This window comes from Orbicella faveolata, unplaced genomic scaffold (genome assembly GCF_042242905.1).
Source record: "Orbicella faveolata isolate gen_17 unplaced genomic scaffold, um_ofav_v1 contig_37, whole genome shotgun sequence".
Classification (NCBI taxonomy): Eukaryota; Metazoa; Cnidaria; class Anthozoa; order Scleractinia; family Merulinidae; genus Orbicella; species Orbicella faveolata.
In genome coordinates this window covers 1,965,001-1,988,713 of record NW_028301566.1, presented here as the reverse complement: position 1 = coordinate 1,988,713, position 23,713 = coordinate 1,965,001, and the positions used below count along the sequence as shown (strand labels likewise).

Below are 23,713 nucleotides of genomic sequence, written 5' to 3'. Positions count from 1 at the left end.
CGAAAAAGTTAAAAAGTCTTCATGTCCAGCCATATTTATTTCAAAAGTATATAATACTACTGTTAATTCCTAAGACGTCAATTGAAAAGCACATGGTCTACCGGACTTTTATTTACAAAAGATTACAGCGCTTCATCAAAAATCCTTCTGTAGTTGTACTGAAATCAGCTTAAAATTACTCTTAACTCGATTAAGCATTTATATACACTAGATTACCTTAAATAAAAATCCGAATGGTACACTTCTAAAATTTCCCTCATCTTATACAAACCCCCTAGAAAACCTCCTCTTTTGCTTGTCGTTAAAACAAATTGAACAGAGCATGCCAATTCACTCTCTAAGAATTGTTAAAGAGAGGAACGAACAAACAGAAATTAAGCAATTCCTACAGAGCTTACAATATCCGCACGGTATAACAGCCAGTCAGATCTGGTTGTATACCTGGTTGTATATTCAAATCTGGTTGTATATCCTATTTAATTACGATCCAAATACACGCGAAAGAAAACGCTACCCTTTCATTGATTATTTTTTCTCGCGTTAAATCGTTTTAGGAAGTGCTTTATTGACAAGGAAGTTACTATTTTGGGATAACAGTCCAACGTTCACTACAAACGGGAAATTAGCCGTGCACCATTTTACTTTTGAGGGGGGTTGTGAGTGATTTGTAACAAGCACGAATTTTTTTTTAAACCCTTTTATGCAATAGGAAATTTTTTCTCGGAACGTGTGTATAACAAGCTTCTTTTTCGACTCACTGCGTGAACGTTTTTGTCAGCAGTGGTCGTGTGTATTAATTTTTTGGGTACAAGTATGTTTGCAGGATAATTTTTTCAACATCAGCCCCGCCCCCCCCCCCCCCCCACCCTTAAAAGTCAAATGGTCCACCCCTTATCACGCACGGGGAAAATATTTCACAGGGAGAACGTTGCACCAGAGAACGCCGCGAAATGCTGGCAGGTCTCCCAGAGATGAATGCCCATGAGTGAGATCATATGAGTCTTTCTTGTGGAGGAGGTTTCAACACGGAATCCATCTCAACTCGTCCAGCTTCTACTTCTTCCTTACTGGGGCTGTATGTACCATTACCCGCTCGCTTCCTTACTACCACCAGCAGCAGAATCAAAAGCAATAAGGCGAGCACACATGCTGCTACTATTCCACCAATGAGAATCGCTGGAGTACCACTGGTCCTTTCTCCAGGATCAGTTGGTTCAAGAGACGTTTCACACACCTCTCCAGTGAAGTACTCAGGACAAACACAAGAGAAGTTCCCAAACTGTTCGATGATTTCACAAGTAGCACCGTTCTCACACTGACTGTTTATGCAAGGATCTTCAAACTGGCACGTTTTGCCGATCCAACCAGTTGTACAAGCACAGCTAACTGAATTCGAAGATTGTGAACACTGGCCATCGTGTTGACAGGGATTCGGTTGGCATTTGTTTATGGATTCCTCGCAAGTGTTTCCGGTATAACCTGGAACACACTGGCATTGATAAGTGTGCATTAATGGAATACACGTTCCATTAACGCATGGATCGGGTCTGCAATGCTTCAACAGCCCACTACAATTCACATTACCAAACCCTTCTGTGCAGTTGCAGAAATACTTCCCTTGCGTGTTCAAGTTCACACAAGTTGCGTTGTTCCTGCAGGGGTCTGGTGAACAGTAGTCTGTAATGTTTTCGCAGTCCCTGCCGTAAAATCCTAGTGCGCATGTGCAGGTGTAGTTACTAACAGGTTCGTAAGTTTCGTGACATGTAGCTCCATTCTTGCAGGGCCTGCTGTAACATGGCTGGAAGATTGTACAGTTTTCTCCTTTGTACTCGGCTGTACAATTACATTGGTACTCGTTGTACGCTAATCTCTTGCACGTTGCATTGTTTTTACAAGGTTCGCCATCGCACAGGTTGATTTCCTTTTCGCATTGATCCCCTGTATAATCAACCGTGCAGTTACACTTATAGCCTGGGAAATAAGTTCTAGAGGAGATAGCGTGGCTGTCAATGCATGTTCCATTATTCAGACACGGCTCAGCGTCACATTCACGTATATCAAACTCACAAAATGTGCCATTGTAACCCTCTGGACATGAACAGAAGAAACCTGTCTCATTATCTGAACAATTTCCCCCATTACGACACGGAAACGGAACTTTTTTCTCACAAGACTGTGTAGGGTCATACTCACAAAACTCACCGAAATATCCTTGTTTACAATTGCAGTCAAAGCCACCGACTGTGTTGGAACAATTCACTGTTCCTGTCGCATTGCAAGGTCCGTGTGGCTTCATAACATCACATTCATCAATATCTAGTTCACAGAAAGTTCCATTAAAACCTTCCAGGCATGAACAATTATACGAGTCGATTCCATCATTACAAGTAGAATTGTTAGTACAGTTGCTACTGGCACAGTCGTCAATGTTTATTTCACAGTTCCTTCCAGTGTAGCCGCTGACGCATGTACAGGTATAGTTAAGATATAAGTCAGTGCAGTTGGCGCCATTTTGACATGGATTAGGGACACATTCGTCTGTGGCGTTCTCGCACCGCTTTCCTTCAAATCCCGGAGTACAATTACAGCGAAACATGTCAAATCCTACGTCACTAACTTGGTTCTGGTTGGTTGCCATGTCAACATCTGTCGCATTGTAGCACGAGCCATTGACGCAAGGCGAATGTGCGCATGTCATGTTGGCTCTCAGGGTACAAATAAGCCCCGCCCATCCTTCTGGGCATGTGCAAGTGAATTGGTTCCAAATATCACTGCACAAACCCCGCTCACAGGGTTTTGGACCGCAAACATCATCACTATGGCAACCAGACTGCAAGCCTGTGGTGGTGACATTGAAGTGAGGTTTTAAAGGAGTCACGTGACTAACATTTAATGTGTTGTTATAATAATCAACAAACGGAAGTAGCAGGCCACCAATGCGCACGCTATCTAAGCATCCTTTAAACACTGACCCGCCCACCACAACTGGAGTGTCGAGTAATAAACTTGTTATTCCTCCGTTAGAAGGTCTGGATGAATTAAATGTACTGGAACCGTCTACAGTCACATAACTCTGATTGCCTGTGATGTTGAACACGACGCTGTGCCACTTGCCATCATTAACTTTGACTCGATCATCTGCAAATAAAAAGACACGATTAACAACGAATAAACTGTCAGTGAGAATGGGCGTACTGTTGAGTTGTACTGAGTTTATCAATATATACTGGGTTACATCTACGATTATCAGTTGATTAAGGCGCGACGGAACTATTACGGTGTTGCCAAGGACAACTTTCCTCATTTCTAATGGTAACAATATTGTCACCTGCAATTTCGCGCGCTTTGCCGACAAGACGTTAAGGGCCGACAAGTTGCCACTGGAAACGGAGCCAGTTGCCCGTGACAACAACACAAGTTGAACGTTAAAACCTGGTCACCAAACTTTGGTCGCACCATACTCAACTGATACTCGTAGATGTAACCCAGTATCTATTGATTAACTCAGTACAACTCAACAGTACGCCCCCTCTCACTGACAGTTTATTTTCTAAGAATAGTAGTACTGAGTAATCCGACCGCTAAACGCTTCATTTTCAGGTCAATTCATTTCCAAGATTAAGAATTTCGTCACAAACTCGCTTTTTCTTTGAAGCATGTCCTAGGTCATGAACAGTAGACCAATGTAAATATTCCACCGTTTACCAACCATAATTCTGACTACGATCTTTTTCATAACGACAAATCATTTGATGTTTGTCAATTTTTAAAAACGACCAGCTTTTAAACCTCTGTACGATAGCCGACCACATGGCGTCGCTGGATTTTTTCATTCGAAAGTATGGCTCGGGTTATTGAAGCAGTCTTCCAAGTTTGAAACACAACACATTTCGCGTATGGTCCAAACAGGTCCTTCAGTAGGAATATTATGATCTTGTAATAACTTGGTTCAGCAAAACCAACGATCCTACCTGACAATATAAACCCACTTTCTCCTTCCAAAGCAAAGGTTATGTTCACTTGTCCATTAGTGAGCTCCATCTTAAGGAATCTGCTGGAATCTGAACGAACTTCAATCAACTCAGTTGAGGACTGCCTCGTTCGCACTCTTAGAGACACATCTATGCTGACATTGACCTTTGAGACGAAAGTGAAATTTGCACTGCTTACACTGCCATTGAAAGTAATAGGCTGTATACCTAAAAAGAAGATAAAACACCTAGAAAATTAGAAACTGTAAGATACATGTACACTTGACGGGCGAAATATTAAAATTCCCTCATTCATTGTGGCAGAATAGGCTTCCAGGTTACCTCGTGCCTCTGTTTCAAAACGAGTCTTCTTGCAAACCTTTCATACGAAAATGAGTTTGATTTCCATGAAAAAGAACCTGCAGGCGGAACACATTTTCATATGAATGGTTTGGCACGAAGACTCGATTTATTTTGACTCGTTTTTATGCAGAGGCAAAATGCAACTCGGAAAAGACCTATTGGTGAGAGCTTTTGACTCGCTACGGCGGTGTTTGCGCTTCAGAAGAAGACCACTGCTGCCAAGGGAGCAGTCTATCACTTGCTCATTTAATTCTTCTCTATACAGCGTTCACTAACAGACCATTATGGTGGGTAACTACGACGTCAGGAGTGTTTGGTATCGTCGAATACCCAGTCCCTTGTCTAGAGATGAGAGGACTAAATGGTTTTATTACAATAAATGTACTTCCAGCGTTTTGATTGGCTTAATGGTATGCGACAAAATAACACGCATATTGTAAAAACCAGCAAGACTTGTTAGAAAGAAACTGATTCATTCTTTATGTTGGTCTCCACTTGTGAATTGTTGAAGACAGATAATTTCGTAGGAAAAAACACCGCCATCCTTAGAGTCTTATGGAGCAATGCAGTTTACCTTAACAATTCGAAGGTGAACGCGCACACAAACTTCATATAACTAAACCAATCGTTCAGTTAGCACTTACATTCATAGTTTTCGCCGACATCTAAGCAGGTGGTATTGTGAGGACACAGGTTGACCAGCGAACAGCCATACAGTGCACAGTCCGCGCCACCATAGCGCGGTTTACAGTCGCACTCGTACTTGTTCCACAAGTCTTTACAGTAGCCTCCTTCACCACATGGTGCCAATCGACACACGTTCATACCCTTACAACCCGCGCCCAAACCGCCTTGAGCGACTAACATGTAACGCTCAATAGAAATCAACGAACCATTATTCATCCCAAAATCAAACAGTTTGTTGTTGAGTCGGGTGTCCTGCAAACAGCCGCGAAATGGAGTTCTTATGAGATTGGCATCAGGGTAAAGAGGGAAGTCATCAAGTCCTCCAATGTAGGTTACAGTCAAATTGATGTCTTTGTCTGCAATAGGTTCAGTGACTAAGCTAAGGTTATCAACGCGTGACATGTTTCCTTGGATTTCAACAAAGTGCCACAGACCGTCACTCACAGTTGCATTTATGGTAACACTGGAATTCTTCCCATTTAGAGTTGTGTGGACAACTAAGACACCTTCATTAATACCAACACTGATGTTGTTACTCTTGCTGTCTGTCATAAATATTATCAATCCACTCAGTTCTCGAGTTCGGATGAAGAATGATAGCTCCCCAGTAGCGCCAAACATTGCACCATTGGTGACAAATTTGGCAAAGCTTGCGTTACGCATGCTCTCAACATCACGACGCCGTCTGCTGCTAACAAGGTTTAAGGGCTCAGTCGCACCAAACGTTGCTGGAGTCAAACCTGAAAAAAAAATTAGTTAGAGGTGAACTGAGGTTGTTCTAACTGGTTGTACTGTGCACACAAGCAGTAGCTGTAGGCGTTGTTTACGTTATTGAACGTTAAATTAATGTTTGTGTTGATGCTTTGAGTGTTGGTAGTTTTGGGGGCCTTGTAATAACTCTAAATGGTTTAAGCCGGTGGCCTTCTAAAAGATCTTAGCTGCATAATTTTGTTGGTAGGTTCAGTTGAGAAGCTCAAAGTTAATTTCCTGTATTAAATGACTAAATATTTGCTATGGCAGCTGAATTTTTTTCCCCAACAACAAACGATTTTATGGAACACTTTCAGGTCACACATACTTAAATACACATACATAGTAACTTTAATAATGTCTCTGCCTTCTCGCGCCTATTGGCACTAATTAGCAATCAAAAAGATTCGTGAGGTAAATGACGTCGCAGGTCTAGCTATGAAACTGTTTTACGCCAAAAAAGTCTGAGCGAGCACCAATACAAACCCTATGACGTCAGAGGGTAACGTGTGCTGTTAACCATGATTGATGATCAAAGATCTGCGTTTTACATCTACTTTGTTGTTCTAAATAACACATCACTTAATGACCGGTCCCTTCACATACAACATTGAAATCCTCGGGAAACAAAGCTAATTGTTTTTCATGGAATCAGTCATTAAGTGTTAATTGCCACATAACTCACTTGTATTACACCGTGGACCAATCCAGGGCCGTGTACATTCACAGCTGAACTTGATCCATTCATCAACACACTCGCCATTTGCACAGGAATTGGACACACACTGCTCACTGCGTGGACACCCAATACTGGTCATAAATAATTGCACCCCTTCTTCTGTAGGGATTACTTTCTTCCTGTCAACCATTACATCTTGGATGCATCCAGTAAAATTATGCAGAATATTACGGCCATAGGTTGGAGAAAGTGAAGAGCCGCCGATGTGAAGGTTTGTAATGTACGCTTGTGTTTGTTGAGATGAAGATGCCATGCAGTCTTGGCCGCAGGATGAATTATCCACCATGAGGGTCACCGAGTCAACAGATCTGTTGACGTGAACTGTGTGCCAGAGGCCGTTGCTAAGATTAGCCGCCTTCCCAGCTGAAAGTTTCTGTGCTTCATTGTACGCAAAATGAACATTGTCGTTATCAAGAAACACAAGGAATTTGTTACCTGGATCAGCAGCCAGCAAGCCGTGATGAAGAGTTGTCCTGAACTGAAATGAAAGTTCAAATATTTGTTTTCCAAGGGTGAAGTTCATGTACGAAGAGCCATTGAATCCAACTGTGGTGATATTATCACAGAGTGTCCCTCCAAAGCCAGGTGCGCATGTACAAGTAAAGTTGTTGTTTTCTTTGATACAGGTTCCATTGTTGCGGCAAGGATTAGGATTGCAGGAAGATACCTTGAACTCACAGGACTTGCCGGTGTAGTTTGTTGTGCAGTTACAGCTGAAATCAGCTATCAAGTTAAGACATGTTCCATTGTTCAGACATGGATTGGAGTCACATTCATTAATTTCAACAGAGCAGTTCTTACCTGCGTGACAAAGAGATAACACAAATTGAAATCCCAGGCATGAACGAATCTTACATGTATCTATTGTTTAGGCAGGAGAAAAACGATCCTCGTGGTTTTTGAACAACGTCACACTGATCGTACTTCAGTGTTGATAAGAGCTTCTATTTCAAGTTTGGAACAACCAAGTTGATAAGGACTGACTTGTGACATTCACGGAAACTTTACTTAATCCTCTGAATACCAATCACGCATATATGCGTAATTAATGGTCGTGCTCTTTGTACCACTTGTGACGCCATCAGTTTAAATGTCATCAGATATTCTTGGTAAGCAGATAGTAGTACTAGAATAGGCCTTTCCGTACAATGGTCAGGTTTAGATATCGACGACATTCCGACGTCGCAAATCGAAATTTTGGCTTATGCGCATTCCCGGAACTGAAATATTGCTAAATTTTGAACCTAATCCTCCGAAAATCTCTCCTTCTAAAATAAAAAAAGCTTTCTTAGCAAAGCTTAAGCTTATTTAGCGTCATGGCAGCTAAAAAACCTTCAGCTAAACGGTTAAAAACGATATTTTTTGGCGAAAGTTTGGTATTCAAAGGGTTAATAACCAGACGTCGGGTTGTGTCCTGTTGTACCGGTACATTGAAGGAGTCACCATTGTAATGACCTTTTTTTATGAGCCTTTGTTTAGTTGTCGTGTTTCGTTGGGTCTATTGTATCGGTTCTTATGTACAGTGTAGCGGTACACGGCGATTAAAATTAACAATCAGACCATTCAGTCAACCCATTTTTCACTAACAGACAATGATGTACAGTACTCATGTCAACGAAGTACCAAGTTCCTGTCACAAAAGACTAGAGTACCACACAACATAGTTTCTGTCAAAACAATGAATCACTTTCATTTCGTAGTCATGGTTACCTGTGAATCCTGGCAGACAAGTACAGTTGAAGTCATTAATCAAATCTGTGCAGTTTGTACTATTTACACAAGGGTTTGGTTCACATTCATTAATATTTGTTGAACAGTTGAAGTCCGTGAAGCCTGGTAAACAGTGACAGGTGTAGTTATTGATTGTGTGATTACATGTTGCGTTATTCTGACAGAATCCAAACTGACACTCATCAATGTCAACAGTGCAGTTCCGTCCTGTGTAACCAGGCATGCAGTTACAAGTGTAGTCCACATTTCCATCGATGCACGTGGCTCCATTTTGACATGGCTGATCATTAAGCTTACAGTCATCGATATTAGTCTGACAGTTTGTGCCTGAAATAATAAGGTTTATACAATAAAATAATTTTTCCTGTCGTACAAAAATATGTTGTTGCTGTTGTTGTTGTTGTTTTTGTCAAGCACTATTGATAAAATTGAACCTCACAAGGCACTGGGTAAATAATTATGTTTCTTTTTGTATAGAGCGCTTTCCTTGACATGACCAGCAGCCATGTAAATCTATAATACTGGAACAAAAGAAAGTGTTTACATAAGAAAATAGTTCAATTCCCACAGGATTGGTTGGTATGCCAATATGGCTGCTGTGACATCATGTGAAAAAGCTCCATAACAGGTTTGTTATAAATGACAAACTTTGTTGTACTCTGGGGGAAAAGACCAAATCAGGCTCACGTGTCATTAATGACCATTTCGCCCAACAAAATCAATTAGAAAACAGTCCTAAGAAAATACGCGCGCTGATTGGTTACAAATCGTGTTTCTATAACTCGATAGAAACACAGAACTAGCACGAGTTGTTGACGTAATGATGGCGCGAGCAAAGAGCATTTACACTTTGATAATCAAAGTGAACAAGCTGTTTTCCTTTTTTCGTCGCGGTGTTTTCTAAAAGAAATAGAAAACATGATCTCCATGTTTCTATCGAGTTATAGAAACACTCGTGAAAGTTTGGGAGAACTCGAAAAAGCTGTGGAAACACCAGCCTGCGGCTCGTGTTCCCACAGCATTTCTCGTTCTTCCAAACTTCCACTTGTGTTTCTATAACACGATAGAAACACGGAACATGTTTCCTATTTCTTAAATAGTGCTAATTGTATCACTGATTGTGCCACTATACTATACTACAATCGTGGACAAAAGTCCTTGGGACACCTATGTAATGTAACAAATTATCTGTGTTTTAGAAATGAAGTTTGAAAAAAACGCTGCTATATCCTTTAAAAACGCGTTGCTGTCCCCCCTCCCCACTCAACACAATGTTGAAAATCAGGTGAAATTGCAGGTACTAGTTTTCAACATTGTATGGGGGCTGGGGGGCGAGGTTAGGCTGGCGAAGTTGTATTCGCGTCTGGCATGTGCGCAAAAGTGCCAAAAGTGCCAAAAGTACACATTTTTCCCAAGACTTTTGTCCATGATTGTTGGTAATGTTCCCTGTAAATTGTTGGCAAGTTTTAAGGAAGAAAACAGACTTAATTGCAAGGTTCTTCTCAAATACCTGTGAAGCCATTCCTACAAAGACATTCAAATCCTTTACGACTGGCACAAGTGGAGCTGGATTCATCGAAGTTAAAGCAACGACCTTGATTCTTGTCCTCATTGCAACGGTTGCTGTTGTTACATTCATCAATGTCAATCTCACAGTTTTTGCCTGTAGTCCACTGATCACAGATACAGTTATATGACCCAGGACGATCATCACATGTTCCACAGTTGCAAGACTGACCTGGCAAAATATGTCACGCACTGATTGATATCATGTTTCTGCACTTACCACAGAACCAAGTACTTCATCATTTCAGCCAAAAATAGCTCAATATAAATAGTTTGTACTTTTTACATGGGTGTGGCAGGGGCGTGCCTACATGCAGTTTAGGCAATGCTTGATTTGAGCCAATGCTGGTCAGTAGCCATTCAGGGCAAAGTTCTATACTCTGTGGGGTCTCATAAGGGGTTTTGCAGGGCTTACATGTTTTGCTTGCCAGCTGTGTAAGAACATGCACTCTGTCAGTGTGACAGTGCCTGGTGGTTGCTGCCCTCAAGGTTGCCATGGATACCCTCGTGATCTGTTTGATGCTCACATCACGCCCGGTTCTACCATTCAATAGGCACCTTTCCCAAGCCTATCAATTGGCAATGAGTTTAATGTTCCATTTAAGATTCTCTCAGTCCGACGGCTATCACTGATTGGTCAATATTGTTCTACCTCTTAAACTTGGTCAACTAAAGCTTGCTAAGTAGTGTCCATTCTAGTTCAAACTCAGATCTGCACTGCTGTAGTTGTTTTCTTGGTCACCGTTTGATTCATATAACTGGAAAAGTCAGACTACACACAGGAACTTGTGTTGTGTAAATGACAACTTAATCTATTTACTAGAGAACCACTTCTGGTCAGCAGCTCTCAAGCCCTGTCCACACTCTATGCTAGAGACATTTGAAAATGGCGTTTTCACACTAAAAACTCATCAGATGTTTTCTGTTCACACAATGCTGGAGAAATTTGAAAACGCAACAATTAACAGTCATAAAATAGATTTGCACTTGAGGAAAACTCCTGCAGGAAAATCCCATACTTATCACAACGTGAGCATTTTCTAATTCCTTCAGTTTGGAGAGCGACTTCAAAAATCTCTGCTTTTTTGCGCAATGGATTAAGGATGGTAGGCCTAACCATATAGATAACGCTGCAATTTCAAATTTCTCCAGCATGGTGTGGACAGGGCGTCAGTGCTCGTCTTTTTGTCCTTAAGAATGATCCGAGGTGTGATATATCATTTCTTAGCAACAATAATTGCCCTAATCACTTATGGTTGTTCTATAAACTTACCTTCACATTCATCAATGTCTATCTCACAGAATGAACCATTGAACCCCGGATTACAGTAACACGTGAAACTATTAATGCCATCAACACAAGTTCCATTGTTACAGCCATGTGATGGACAGTCATTAGTGTTGTTCTCACACTGTGTGCCATTAAATCCTGTTACACAGGTGCAGTTAAAACTGCCAATTAAATCATTGCAAGTTCCATTGTTCTCACAAGGGTTTGATTGACACTCATCAATCTCCAAGTGACAGAACTCTCCATAGTACCCTAGGGGACACTGGCAGGTGAAGTTATTGACACCATCTCTGCAAGTAGCATTTGCGACACAAGAGTTATTCTTGCAATCATTGATGTTAACTGTGCAGTTTTCACCTTCAAATCCTAGGTAAAACAAAGGCAATGTGAATGGTAACAATTATTAATACTCTTATTTAGATGCATAGTAAATGGTAATTAATGTACATAATTGATACTTAGACAACTGTTGTAAGCAAACCAAAACCTGTTCTAAAATTATTTCTGAAAATTGTTGGCAATTATTGCCTTGCACCCTACTTCCCGATAGCAATAGCATTGTGTGACAGAAAGAGGGCCAGTTAGAAAAAAGTCGAGGTACAGTTACAATGTGGTTTGATCATCTGGTGGAATGTTTTTCTTATCAAAAAGTCAAGTTCAAAAATTTGTCTGCCTGTGAAAACCAGTTACCCTCCTGCTGAAAATGTTAATGACACCCCTGTGGGGAAGAATGTACTTGCAGGCCACATGTGATGTGTACGTGTTTATGTTGTGGCTGTTGTAGGTACTTAGGGGATTCAATATAAGTCAAGTGCATGAGCCAGTGAACAGTCAGGTGCAAAACTCTTAGCTGTTTTGGAGTCAGATGGCTAGCTGCTATTAAACAATTAGATTATGAGCTTGAGATTGTTATCGTGTGATACATGTAGTTGACGAAGGCGCAGCCCGAGTCAACTATCGTGCATAGAAATTGAGAGCGAATAATCTAATTGTTTTAGTATAAATCTACTAGTCGTTCAAAACTTAATCTAAATTCTCTTCACAGACACTTCGAAAACGCCAAGAAGCGGCTGTCATTTTGTTAACAAGGGCACACTGCTACACTACTCACTATCACAGAACAGATAGTGAGTAGCGTAGCCAATCAGAGAACGGCATTCGTGATAGAACACTAGTAGATTTATACTAATCAACAATTAGATTATGAGCTCAAGATTTATATGAGGTGATAGTTGATGAGGCTGAAAATCACCTCATAGAAATTGAGAGCAAATAATCTAACTGTTTTAGTAGAATTCTTACAAAAAATTTACTTCAAATAACGGTTTCCAATTATTTCTTGATGTATTATTAAACTTTGCACCTGTAAAAGATCGCTCAGGTGAATTGTCATTTAAGACTGAAGTTGTGTGTGTGTGCACATCAGTTTTTTAAATAATTTCAACCTTTTTTAAAGTCAAGAAGCCGTAAATGTCCTTTGTTTAGACTTCTCAGGAATTTAACTAACCATTTGCATCAAAATGTTCCTCCAAAACTTTGGAAAAATGTAGATGACCTCCAGCCACTGTACACTAATGGCTGATAGTGTTCAATGGCTCAGCCAATCAGATTACTGCATTTGCATTAGTATACTAGTAGAATTCTACTAATATAATATAGACAGGAAGTCATTACTACATATTTAACCATGTAACAAGTTCTAAATATTGGACTGGGATGTAGCTAAGAAAAACTGCTATTCTGGCTTTTAAGTTATCCTAGAAGCACTAAGCTGGCAGCTGGCTCTTGGCTAGATCCCTGTATGAATACAGTACTAATCAGAAAAAACCTAACAGGGAACGCCTGACAGAACACCTTCTATTGTTGTTCCACACTTGTTCCCGTTCTCGTTCTGTACCCGTTCTGTATCCGTTCTATAGACCCTATTCATAAATGGCTGCCAATTTAAAGTTCTTTTGTATGTATTTAAATAAGCCCAACTAACCTCATTTGCAAGTAAAAATTCTTTTGAATTATCAACTCAAAAACGAGGTTAGTTGGGCTAATTTTATTACTTAAAAAAGAATTTTTAATTGGCAGCCATTTATGAATAGGGTCTATACCCGTTCGCAAACACATTCCTGGTTAGGTTTCTTCTGATCTGTACTGTACTGTCAAAGTGATATTCATCTTTGTGGTGAAAAGAGCACAGACTTACCTGGCTTACAAACACAAGTGTAATTATTGACACCATCTTGGCACCGAGAGTAGTTGTTACAAGTGTGGGCCACACAGTCATCAATGTTATGTTGACACGAGGTGCCATTAAAACCAACTACACATTCACATCTATAACGGCTTACTTCATCAACACAACGTCCTACAAAATAAATTAAATGGAAACAAAAACATGCTGAAAGATATTGAGTCAGATCAGGACCCCAAGACAAAACCAAGAGAAATCAAAAGTGAAGACATTTTGAAGTTTCTTTTTCCCCAATGGTTTAATTTATCTAATCCTGATAGTTTTTTTTAGGTCTAATATTAAGCATGAAAAACTGAGCAATAAAATGGAAAGTTGTTTTGATGTCATCATGACATCATAATGAAGTCTGAAATGATTAATTAAACTGTCACAAGTAGTTTGCTGAACGTTGACTGAATGAATAATTAATTATTCATTATTTAACATTAATATTGAATGTTTGAAATAAATAAAACAGAAGCGAACAAATAAATAACACTACCAGAAGTGATTAATACAAATACTGTAATATACTTGTTTCATATTTGTTTTATTTGTCATGATATAAATAATCTGACATACCTCCATTTTGACATGGGTTGCTTTGACAGTCATCAATATTTTGGTAGCAATTCTTTCCGTTAAATCCTGGTTGACAGTTACACTGGTATGTGCCTTTGTAGTTAGTACAAGTAGCATTAGGATGACAAGGTTTTTCAGTTTCACATTCATTAATGTCCACATTACATTTTTCTCCAGTGTATCCAGATCCAGTACAGTTACAAGTAAAGGTGTCGATTCCATCATTACAAAAGCCTGTTCCACAAGGAGATGGTGAACAGTCATCTATATTTTCATCACATGTCTTTCCCTTAAAACCTTAGAAGGCCAGAAAAAAAGGGGAGAAAAACATCAACTAAATACAAGTTATGATAAAAACAAAAATTAACTTTTAGACTACAGCTGTACTAATAATTATTTTTTCAATCTCTATTTGATTTTTAAATTGGCTTCAAACAACTATCAACTAAGTAATAAATTCAGTAATAACAATAGATCATTATAATAGATTAAATATACACAAAAAATTAAATTAGCATTTTTTATTCATACAATGTAACAAGTGAACAAAAATAAAAGTATGCTATATACATGTAGAATTCTATTTCCAGGGGGAGTGGTGCTGCGGCCTCATGGTTACTGCGCTCGCCTGTGGATCAGGCAGTCTGTGTCCTGACCACTGACATTGTGTTCTGTTCTTGGGCAAGACACTTTTAGTATCACAGTGCCTCTCTTCATTGAGGAGAATAAATGGGTAACGGCGAAATTTAATGCTGGGGTAACCCTGCAGTGGACTTATCTAGCATCCCATACAGTACAGGAAAAATTGATGAAAAACCATTAATGGGATTTTGATATTTTTTTCCTGTGCAGGGGGCAGTAGAAATACTCCTAGTCACTTCATGCTGCACGTAACAGTGACTGGAGATAAGCCCCGGCCTGAAAGGCCACTTGGCTTGTATGCAGACTTTCCTACCTGCTACAGATATATGTACATAGAATTACAATAATTACATTTTAACAAATTTGCCCAGTAGCAATCAGCCTGCACCCATAGGCAAACTTACTGACCAATCACTGACAGAATAGATGAGAATCGATCATTTAGTTACTTAATACATAATACATATGTGGCACCTAGGAGCTGACAGAAGAGCTTGTTAAAAAAATGTAAGTCAAGTACAAATCTCAAGAAGATATTTTGAAGTAAACATATTAAATAAAGCCACATTTGTTCAGATTAGATAAAAAATATTAATGGAAAGGTAAGAAACCCAAAAGTAGATATACCAGTAAAAAAAAACACACACAGTCATGTTTATATTTCAAATGTTTTGCTTAGTCAAAGTCTCACCTTTTGGACAATCACATCTGAAATCATCAAGTCCAAGCTTAGAGCATGTTCCACTTTGCTCACATGGTGAACTATCACAAGGGTCAAATTCAAGTTCACAGTTACGTCCAGTGAAACCCACAGCACAAGTACACGTGTAGTTGTTCTTGTCATCAGTGTCGAAACAAAGACCTCCATTCTTGCAGACATCAGTGTTATTGTTAATAGCCTTGTTGCATAAAGATCCCAGGAAGTTATCACACAGTCGGCCAGTCCATCTTGGTCCACAGCTACAACTGTAGTTACTAATAAGGTCAATACAAGTACTGTAGTGATGACATAGAGCGCTAGGGCAGTCATCGATATTGACCTGACAGTAATCCCCAGTAAAACCAGCAGGGCACACTGAAAGCAATCCCAAGCAAACACAACACAATTAAGATACTGGTTACCATAATAATTAAATTATCATATACTGAACTCTACACTGATGTGACTAATCATTGACTTAAATGAAGCTACACTCCTAGTTGTCATCTGCACAAATTAAAGTTGCCAGTTCTCATGTAAAAATCATTCTGTTTCTGATCAGTTAGGACAAAACAAAGGAAACAAGAAGGCAAATCCCAAATTCAATGTTTGCACATGCATTCTGGATCACTTTTTTCCTACTTCACAAATTGATGAAGCACTGGAGTTATATTTGTTTACTTCTAACACAATTCTGGGACAAAAATATTAGACTGACCTTTGGTTGGGCATCCCAGTTGGTAATCAAGCGTACAGTTTTCACTGATGTTGATAGAAGTGCCGGTCTTTACCAATGGAATATTTCTTCCACTTATAATACATCCAACAAATCCTGTACCACCACCAGAGACAGGAGAGCCAGCAAATAATGGGCCTGTATTTGTAAAGTCTAAAATATTGTTTGGAATAGCTGCAGAAAATGATGCCAATCCAGTTAGGCTGAGCGTTGAATTTGTCCCTCCACTGCCAGCAGTAAATTGTACTTTATAAATAATATTTTGGTCCAAGTCTTTCCCTAATGTAACTGACTCCTGTATTGAATTTATTGACCATGTCATTTTCAGATGGCTTGCAATAAACAATACAGGTGTAACAGAATAATTCACTGTTGTGGGAACCACTTCCAGACGAACAAAACCATTGCTTGGCCCTTTTTGATCAAGCAAAACCCCACCACTGCAAGTTCTAAAGCTGAAATCAAACCCAGTGCGGAGAGGAATAACTGGTGATGGTACTTGCATCTGTGATGTGGAATTGAAGAAGAACTTACTGCATGTTGCTGTATGTGGGTAGTGAAGGAGAAAAACTCCTGTAAACACAGACAAATCAAACAGATTTTACTATTTTATAAAGAGTGTCTATGTTCTAATCAGTCTGTAAAATTTGTCATTCAGGAGGAGAATGTGGCCATCATATTTGAGGGCTTACTTCTGAGAGAATATTTTCACATATTTTTTGTCTACTGATTAAAGAAGATGTACAGTGGAGCCTGAGGAAACACTTGTTAAAAGAAATAGAAATGCTATTACATGATGTTTCAGCATCATTTTGTCACCATTCTGATTGGCTGAGAACAGTGCAGTTCAAGTGTAACACCGCCCAGTGCAAAAAGTGTAACACCAGTGCAGATTACACATGGTAACTCTGGATTATGCTTGGCTGAAAGACAAAATGAAATTTTCTAAGAAAATAATATCACGTAAAATGATGACGAAAATTTTGTGCGGAAATTTTGAAAAAAGTTTTCTTGAATGAAAAAAATGGCTTCAAGAAAGATCTTCCAGCACTTCCTCCGTGCAAATTTTTTCATGTTTATATTATTAATAAGTAATCATACAGTTTTTCTCGTTCAATTTGGAATTAATTTGCACTTGTGAGTTTTTCAAAAACCTGCACAATTGCACTTGCTGAAGCAGCTCGTGCAATTTCAGCTTTTTGAAAAACTCACTTGTGCAAATTAATTCCAAATTGAACTTGAAACCGTATGATTACCTATACTTATCAAATGCAAATTTGATAACTTATCTTACAAGTATTAATAGTAAGTAAGAATTTAAGAAGGACTATGCTATTTCACCCGCCACAATATCAAACTGAAAGGGTTTCAACATAGGAATATTATAAATTTTATAACCAAGATGACTGTAGAACAATTAAATATATTCTATGCATGCTCTGGTTGGTTTTAAAAGCAAATGTTTTATTTGAGCATGAAACAGGGATGACCATGTTTATTGGAGTTTTATAAACCTGCGAGCCAGCGAGCCAGCGAGCCATACGAGCCATGCGAGCCATGGGAGTCATGCGAGTCATGCGAGTCTCATGTGAGTCATGCGAGCCACAGTACAAATGTTAAGAATTTTTATTTGTTACATTTATATTTGCATGAGAACAAGAGCAAGATCAACGGAACAAGATGAATAAGATCGCAATATTAAATTCTTGCAGCGACTACACAAACCGTCACCAAGACGTTTTTTGAATAGGCCAATCAGAAGCCAAGCTAAAAAAAATTAAATAGCTACAAATTTTACTTCCGGTTAAAATGCCTCACAATGCACGGAAAGCTGATAAGGGTACCACAACTGTCATGATGAACAGAATAGATAAACTCAACGAGGGTCAAGTCCAACTTGATGATATACATACCAACCCTTAGACAAAACATGGCCAAAAAAGTTCATCGATTGATTCGATTACTACTTCAAGAAGGCCACATAGACGAAATGGAAGCTAAATGGCTCTCCCTTACGCCCGACCCTCTGCGAATACCAGTGTTTTACACATTTACAAAGATTCACAAACCAACACCTGTTGGTAGACCTATTACATCAGGGTGTGACGGTCCTACAGAAATGATCTCATCTTTTGTTGACCACCTTCTTCAGCCGATAGCACAAAGACAAGCCTTGTATCCTAAAGATACAACAGACTTTCTTAACTTCATCAGTGAGAAGACTAAACTGCCTAAGAACACCATTCTTGTCACAATGGACGTCACCAGCCTCTACACAAACATACCACAGGAAGAGGGTATTACCACAGTATGCGAAGCATACGAAGAGTTTTATCGTGAGAACCCTCCAATTCCTAGCAGGTATTTAAGAGAAATGTCAGTCTGATTCTACCAGAAAACTCGTTCCAATTCAGTGGAAAAGATTACCTCCAAACTCATGGAACAGCCATGGGAACGAAAATAGCCGTAGTTTTTGCTAACATATTTATGGCCAAAATAGAAATAGAAATACTCAGACAAAGTAACACCAAACCCATCTTTTGGAAAAGATTCATCGATGACGTCATATTTATGTGGAACACAAGTAGAGACAAAATAAAAGATTTCCTTCTAAAGGCAAACAGTTTTCACCTAACAATTGAATTCATGGCTAAAATCTCAGAAACAGAAACTATGTTCTTGGGCACAAAAGTGTACAAAGGGGACAGATTCAATAAGGAATCTTTTCTTGACGTGCGAACACATTTCAAACCTACAGAGACCTTTCAATACACGAATTTCTATTCGTGTCATCCATCAGGCATCGCGAAAGGCTTTATCAAAGGAGAAGGTTAAGGCTTCTGATAATACTTTTGAGGAAAACACGAGTAATTTCAAAACAAGCCTGCAGAATAGAGATTACCCAGCTAGAACTGTAGAGAAACACCTTTCAGAGATTAAATTCTCTGACAGAAAAATGTTGTTAGCACAGAAAAACAAAACTGCTCAAAAGAAAATACTGCCCTTTGTAACGCAATAAGCTGCAATACCACCCAGCGTTGCCTAACCTAAAAGACACACTCATGGGGAGAGGGCACCTTATAGATAATCAACCACAACTGAGAGAAATCTTTAAGGAGCCCCCCATCAACTCATATCACAAGGGAAAGTCCCTAAAAGACATCCTAGTCAGCAGTTAAAGCTAAGCTATGAAGGCTTTAGGACTTATTCATCTGCGAACAGCAGGAGTCATGCAGACTTGTCAACACTTTTATCACTGCGTTTCTCTTAGAAAATGTTTCTTACTTAAGTCTTGAACCTTAATAAATTCTTGTCGCATTGTTTTTATGTTTTGCAGATCCTGGGCAATTTGAATAGACAAACTTTTCTACACATAACAAAAATATGAAACAAAAAAAAAAAAAAATTCGTTCAACTCAGGGCAGCCATTACTATGACGCAAGACTTGGCACGATGATGTACCATATTTGACACACCAGCAATAGTTCTGGCAACTGAAGCGAGATTAGGATTTTTTCTGGGAATATTTCAATTTTAGGCACTTTTGTTGATAAATTTAAAATTAATTTCCCAGGGAAATAGAGAGTACCCTGGGAGCGAGGTTGTACTGTTTATACTCGTCCTCAGGGTCATCTCCGCTTTCAAGATGGCAGGCGGGCGGTTTATAGCGATAGTTTAATTTAGCGATAGTCGGGCGCGAGACGTTTCTTGGTGAAATGATCGACGACCTCCCAGACCAATCAAAGAATAGAAAAATACTCACAAAAATGGCTCGCATGACTCGCATGGCTCGCATGACTCGCATGGCTCGCATGGCTCGCACCGTGGCTTGCACGGCTCACTGGCTTGCAGATTTTGCAGACCCTGTTTATTGCACATCCATTTCTCACAAAGAGGTGAAGCCAGCAAGCTTGACGTGCATGTACAGTTAATTGTATTGTCACTGAAAATGCAGCCAATTATTTTAGAATGTACAATTATGAGATCTTAATATTGCCACCTCACCCTTAAGGGCATGAAAAAAGGCCTTAAGACCTCTATGTTTATTTGTTAACTAACTTTAGAAAGTTCTGCATTACCTTTTCACGTTCCTGGTTATTAAAAATGAATATATTTTTCAACTAAAATTAAATATATCTGACCTTTAATCCAAGGACATATGCAGGGAAACAGGTATACAAATAAATGTTTACTCCAATCCACAAGAAAAACAGAATTCATATTTTATTTCTGCAATTCTTTCCTGTTTACTCAAGTTCTGAGGTATCTGCATTACTGCATACAAATAGTCTTCTCTGTGCAAACAAAGTCATCGTAATAATATTGCACGAGAAGTTTACAACAAAATTATTTTCTCTGTATTGCAAATCTTGGCCAAAAAAGTTTATTAAAACAAGTATTAAAGCGTATTTTGCTGCCCCTCTGTCGTCGAAAAAGGTGAAATTAGCGAAGAATTAAGCCTTAATTTCGCTATTCCCAAGCTTGAATTTTAATAAGTTTATATGGCAACGATCGACGCACAACGATCGATCGTTAGAACGCCTTTAACCAAGGAGGAAAGACAGAAAATTCTCGCACAATGATTATTGCACTCAAGAAACATAGCAATACAACTTCTGTTAAAGAGAATCGGAGTTCGTGATTACATATTTAGATTTGTACTTAACAACACAAAGTGGAATTTCCTATGGTATCTCTTCAACGAATTCGCCTTAGTTGGCGCCTGTCCTCTTTGACTGAATTCAACGTATCAAGGCAGCCAAATAATTGTTTTAGAACGATCCTCCTAAGAAGGTATGTTGGGAATACTCCCCCAGTCGAAAGGTGAGCAAAAGGAAGCAGAATTATATGCATAAAAGCTACCACCGAGATCGCTGTTTCTGCGTCTCCATAAGAAAATAACCCCCAGCGAAGAAACCCAATGTAATGTCGTAAACACTCACCTGGAATCAAGACGCGAAATAAAGTCGTTATTTTCATTGCTACTTCATATTCAAAATGAACTTGGAGGGTTCACGGTACATAGACCGGTGGTCACTGCGGTTGTCATTAAGCGCCATTTTGTTTCCTTTCGCTATAGTTAGGCTTGATTTGTTCGACAACTATGTCGCGAACGTCGGACACTTGAAAGTTTAGTTAGGAGAAAACGTAATTGGATCATATTATAACATCGATTAACTTCTTTACTGTTTCAGTTCCTCGTCGTTGCAAATCAGGTTTATTTGACGAAAGAGACCATATTGACGCTGCAATGATACACTCTTATTCTTAATTCAGAACTGATGATGGTGTTTAACAACATGGTATCCATTTGTCAGCGTTAGGAGTTATCATCGAATTCTGGATTCTCTTTACTATGTAGGAATGGCAAACATTCGGTTTGATATTTGTGACAGAATCCGACCTGAGACGTGAGTTTGATAACAAAGAAAATAGAAGAAAATATACTTTATATTCAATACTGGTGAGCCTCAGAAGTTCTGTATGATGTTTATTCAGAAACTAAGCTACGTGGATAAGCGCTCAGGAGCCAGTCTTGTCTATTATCTATAAGCGACAGATGCGAGTTTTAACACTGAATCTAATTCTTTCTCTCGATTTGTCGTTCTCTTTTTGTACAGATCTTCTTTTTTTATCTGGCAAATTAAAAAATGAAAAATTTAACCTTCTTGTTCCCTCTCACTTTTGATTTTTTTTCTTTCAATTTTCTAGCTAAAGAAAAAGTAGAAAGTATGACGTTTTTTTAAGAATTCGTTTCTCTTTTCCGCGTTGCACGTAAAATAACTGTGTCCAGCTGCATACATTTTTAAAATTACATTTAAATTTCAGCATACTAGGTATAGTTCCGGTCACGTTCATCAGTCAATTCCAGCCCATCCCTCCCCGCTTTGGCCTGATTCTCAGACGTCCGAGGTCGTTCGCGGCCCTCTCTCCTCGGAGAGAGGGGAAGCGAAGGGGACACGAACGACCTCGGACGTCTGAGAATCAGGCTATCCCCTCTTCCGAGAGCCGAAAAAGCTGGGCATTTGTTCACATCAATCCCTGGGGTACGTAACGTATTTAAAATTCCATGTACTACCCGGCCAGGAGCCGAGCATTTCCCGATCCCTGGGACAGCCCAGGAAAATTTGTCACCCATTTGAGTGGTGGAGAACGCAAACATGTTGTCTTCCCTATCTGAATAAACAAGCTTAAAAAATTACAGGACATTGGACGCTCGTAATCATCCGGAACAGAATAATGAACCAAAAGCAATATACAGAGAAATTGGATAAATTCGAATCAGAGAAATTTTGACACGAAGTTGTGACCACTCTAAACGTCCATCTAAACGAAACGACACACAAAATAATACCGAAAACCGACACTCTCGTTCGATTCGTCATTTTCTTCTTTTCATTGGCCGAAAGCCCACCACGTGACCTGCAAATAACTGTTTTACAATAACTGCTGAAATTCTCGCGCACTCATTGGCTAATTAACAATTATTCCACATATCATGTAAAGATGATAGATAGCCAACTAAAGTAAAATGAAAGTAAAAACGTCCCCCCCCCCCCCAAAAAAAAACAAAAAACAAACAAACAAACAAACAAACAAAACGCGTACGCTCACCATATTTCTAGAGCATGGTATAAATACCAAAATAGCTAAGCCAACTTGGGGAGGCGCGGTGGTCTCATGGTTAGTGTGCTCGTCTCCGGATCGAGCGGTCCGGGTTCGAGCCTTGGCCGGGGAACATTATGTTGTGTTCTTGGGTAAGACACTTTACTTTCACAGTGCCTCTCTCCACCAATGCTGGGGGGTAACCCTGCAATGGACTAGCATCCCATCCAGGGGGAAGTAGAAATACTCCTAGTCGCTTCATGCTACTGAAACCGGGATAAGCTCCGGCGTCGTGGGCCACTTGACTCATATACAGACTTTACCTTTACCACACGAATTTATAATTTATGCGATAATTTTTTTTTGTAAATATTCGACTTCAGATTGAGAATAAGTCTTGGTAACTCGAAACTGGACTAAACTTCACATTTAAATCCCCTTTGTTAAAATCTCTTCAAAGCACTGAAGTCCGCACGAGTGTTTCAAGAGTTAGCGAGGCCAACAAGGTCTATAAACTCTTTGACCTCCTCTTTCGATTCCTAGTTATCATGTAGCCTGCATTATAGTTTATGCTTTTTCGCAATAAAATCCGCGTGATGATGACAGCTTCATGTGTATCATAGGTAATCTAGATCCCTTTGCCTCGTTGACAAACTGCTAGAAATGTTCTATAATAAACCCAAAGAGGTGACTCAAATTGGAACAAAGTTGCCGTTATGACTCACCGACAATGGTTTCTTTGTTTTCCTGTTAAGCTTTGTTTGAATTTGAGACGGATAATAAAATATGTCCCAGATAAATAATCCTTCTTAAATTAGAGCAGTTTTCAATTGAGTGTCGAAAATAATCAAGCAATTTAATACTTTGGTTTTAGTTTTGGTTTTACCACGGCTCGAGATTGGCTGACAAATTGATTGATTGATTGATTTGTAAGTAATTGGCTTGGTTTTGGTTTCACGACACCCAATTAAAAACCACTCTAACGGGTGTCTAGAAAACAAAGACCTTGACCATTGAAACTTTGCACAAACTTCGACAGAGCGAATATCATCAAGCTTTATTTGAACCTTAAACTGAAGTCGGTATTTCATAACAAACGCACCAATAACAGTGCAATAAGAGCTG

General features: G+C 39.3%; 1 protein-coding gene and 1 pseudogene across 1 annotated transcript; one reads left to right on the top strand and one right to left on the bottom strand.

Moving 5' to 3' along the window:
* Nucleotides 1-18: 18 nt before the first annotated feature.
* On the bottom strand, nt 19-21,091 carry LOC110062557 (uncharacterized). The gene is made up of 12 exons (XM_020769487.2): nt 20,926-21,091; nt 15,965-16,555; nt 15,238-15,621; nt 13,905-14,201; nt 13,296-13,457; nt 11,081-11,464; nt 9,752-9,979; nt 8,221-8,568; nt 6,457-7,311; nt 4,979-5,761; nt 3,972-4,199; nt 19-3,138 (listed from the first exon to the last, which is right to left on the bottom strand). The coding sequence occupies exons 1-12, from the start codon at nt 20,960-20,962 to the stop codon at nt 992-994; spliced, it is 6,444 nt and encodes a 2,147-aa protein (XP_020625146.2). The 5' UTR covers nt 20,963-21,091; the 3' UTR covers nt 19-991.
* Nucleotides 17,935-19,365, top strand: LOC149101581 (uncharacterized; annotated as a pseudogene).
* Nucleotides 21,092-23,713: the final 2,622 nt, after the last annotated feature.

Excerpts from the sequence above, each read along its gene's own strand:
- LOC110062557 (XM_020769487.2), bottom strand. The coding sequence starts at position 20,962 with ATGAAAATAACGACTTTATTTCGCGTCTTGATTCCAG. Across the intron at positions 16,556-20,925 it reads ATTTCGCGTCTTGATTCCAG|GAGTTTTTCTCCTTCACTAC; the intron begins GTGAGTGTTTAC and ends CTGTGTTTACAG. Across the intron at positions 11,465-13,295 it reads CACTTGTGTTTGTAAGCCAG|GATTTGAAGGTGAAAACTGC; the intron begins GTAAGTCTGTGC and ends TGTTTTACCTAG.